Source organism: Triticum dicoccoides, unplaced genomic scaffold, assembly GCF_002162155.2.
Source record: "Triticum dicoccoides isolate Atlit2015 ecotype Zavitan unplaced genomic scaffold, WEW_v2.0 scaffold186234, whole genome shotgun sequence".
In the NCBI taxonomy this organism is placed as follows: domain Eukaryota; kingdom Viridiplantae; phylum Streptophyta; class Magnoliopsida; order Poales; family Poaceae; genus Triticum; species Triticum dicoccoides.
In genome coordinates, this window is record NW_021228232.1 from 1 (window position 1) to 1,009 (window position 1,009).

Here is a 1,009-nt window from a genome sequence, read left to right on the forward strand (position 1 = left end):
TTGTATAAGGGAATGGAGAGAGTACTTCATTTCTTATTGGATTGATGGCATTGCACTAATTCCCCATAGGATTCATCATTAGAATGGCCCCTGTATCACGTGGTCATTTCACTAATTCATAACTTTTTGATCTTTTCAATGTTCCGGCTTATATTGAGTAGATTATATGGGAACTTGTTGTGTATTCTCTGTGGAGCAAGATACGAAACGGAAATGTAATTAAGAGAAGAATGCATACTGCTGGTGGCCATATTGCTGCTTTGTTGCATTGATGATCAGGTTGCTATACATACAATTTTCCTGCTCCTATTATCTACTGTCTAACTATCTTACACTACCCAGGCAAAGTACTCAAAACAGAGGACATCATCAGGGCCTCTGCATGCATGTTCTTGAGAAGCTACAGACAGCAAATCAGCTGGCTGGCTCCGACAGTAGGCATCGCACAGCCAGTGTAGTGGCAAGGCGTCACCATGGAGCTCAGCAATGCACTCTTGACCTCAGCAGATGCATTTCTCCTGACCAAGCACATGACATACTCCATCACTGCCGCATCACAAGGCAATGTGATCTTGCCATCGCTTCTAAAACCAAACTCCTCCTGCGATATCCTGAGGAGCTCGCTGAACACCGTCATGCTGAGGTACTCCAACAGTACTTCGAAACGCCTCCCGTCACTCGTGTACATGACACAGCGACCCTTGGGTGGTACAGAACTGCAGCAGTCTTGATCTATTTTGGCTGAAACGGTGAGCCTCTTCCTCCCGAGTGCTTCCACCCTCTGCCACTTCTTTGCCAGTTGAGAAAGTCTCTTGGCGCCGACCATGGTTGGTTTCTCGGCCTTTGTGTTTTCAGCTGGAAATCTGAAGAAGTGGGATGGATGTTGCAATGCTCAGTTGGTGGTGGTTGTGCTGATGAATAAGTGATGGCGTTGAGCTCGCCGCATGCTGAATTTATAGGCGAGGGGAAGGGCGAGAATAGCTGGCAGGGGACAAGGCCATGGGATCAG

General features: G+C 47.3%; 1 protein-coding gene across 1 annotated transcript; it reads right to left on the bottom strand.

Annotated features, from left to right (window-relative positions):
* Positions 1–307: 307 nt before the first annotated feature.
* On the bottom strand, positions 308–997 carry LOC119344791 (auxin-responsive protein SAUR36-like). Its single transcript, XM_037615132.1, has one exon. It carries the CDS (start codon positions 824–826, stop codon positions 401–403), a length of 426 nt encoding a protein of 141 aa, XP_037471029.1. The 5' UTR covers positions 827–997; the 3' UTR covers positions 308–400.
* Positions 998–1,009: the final 12 nt, after the last annotated feature.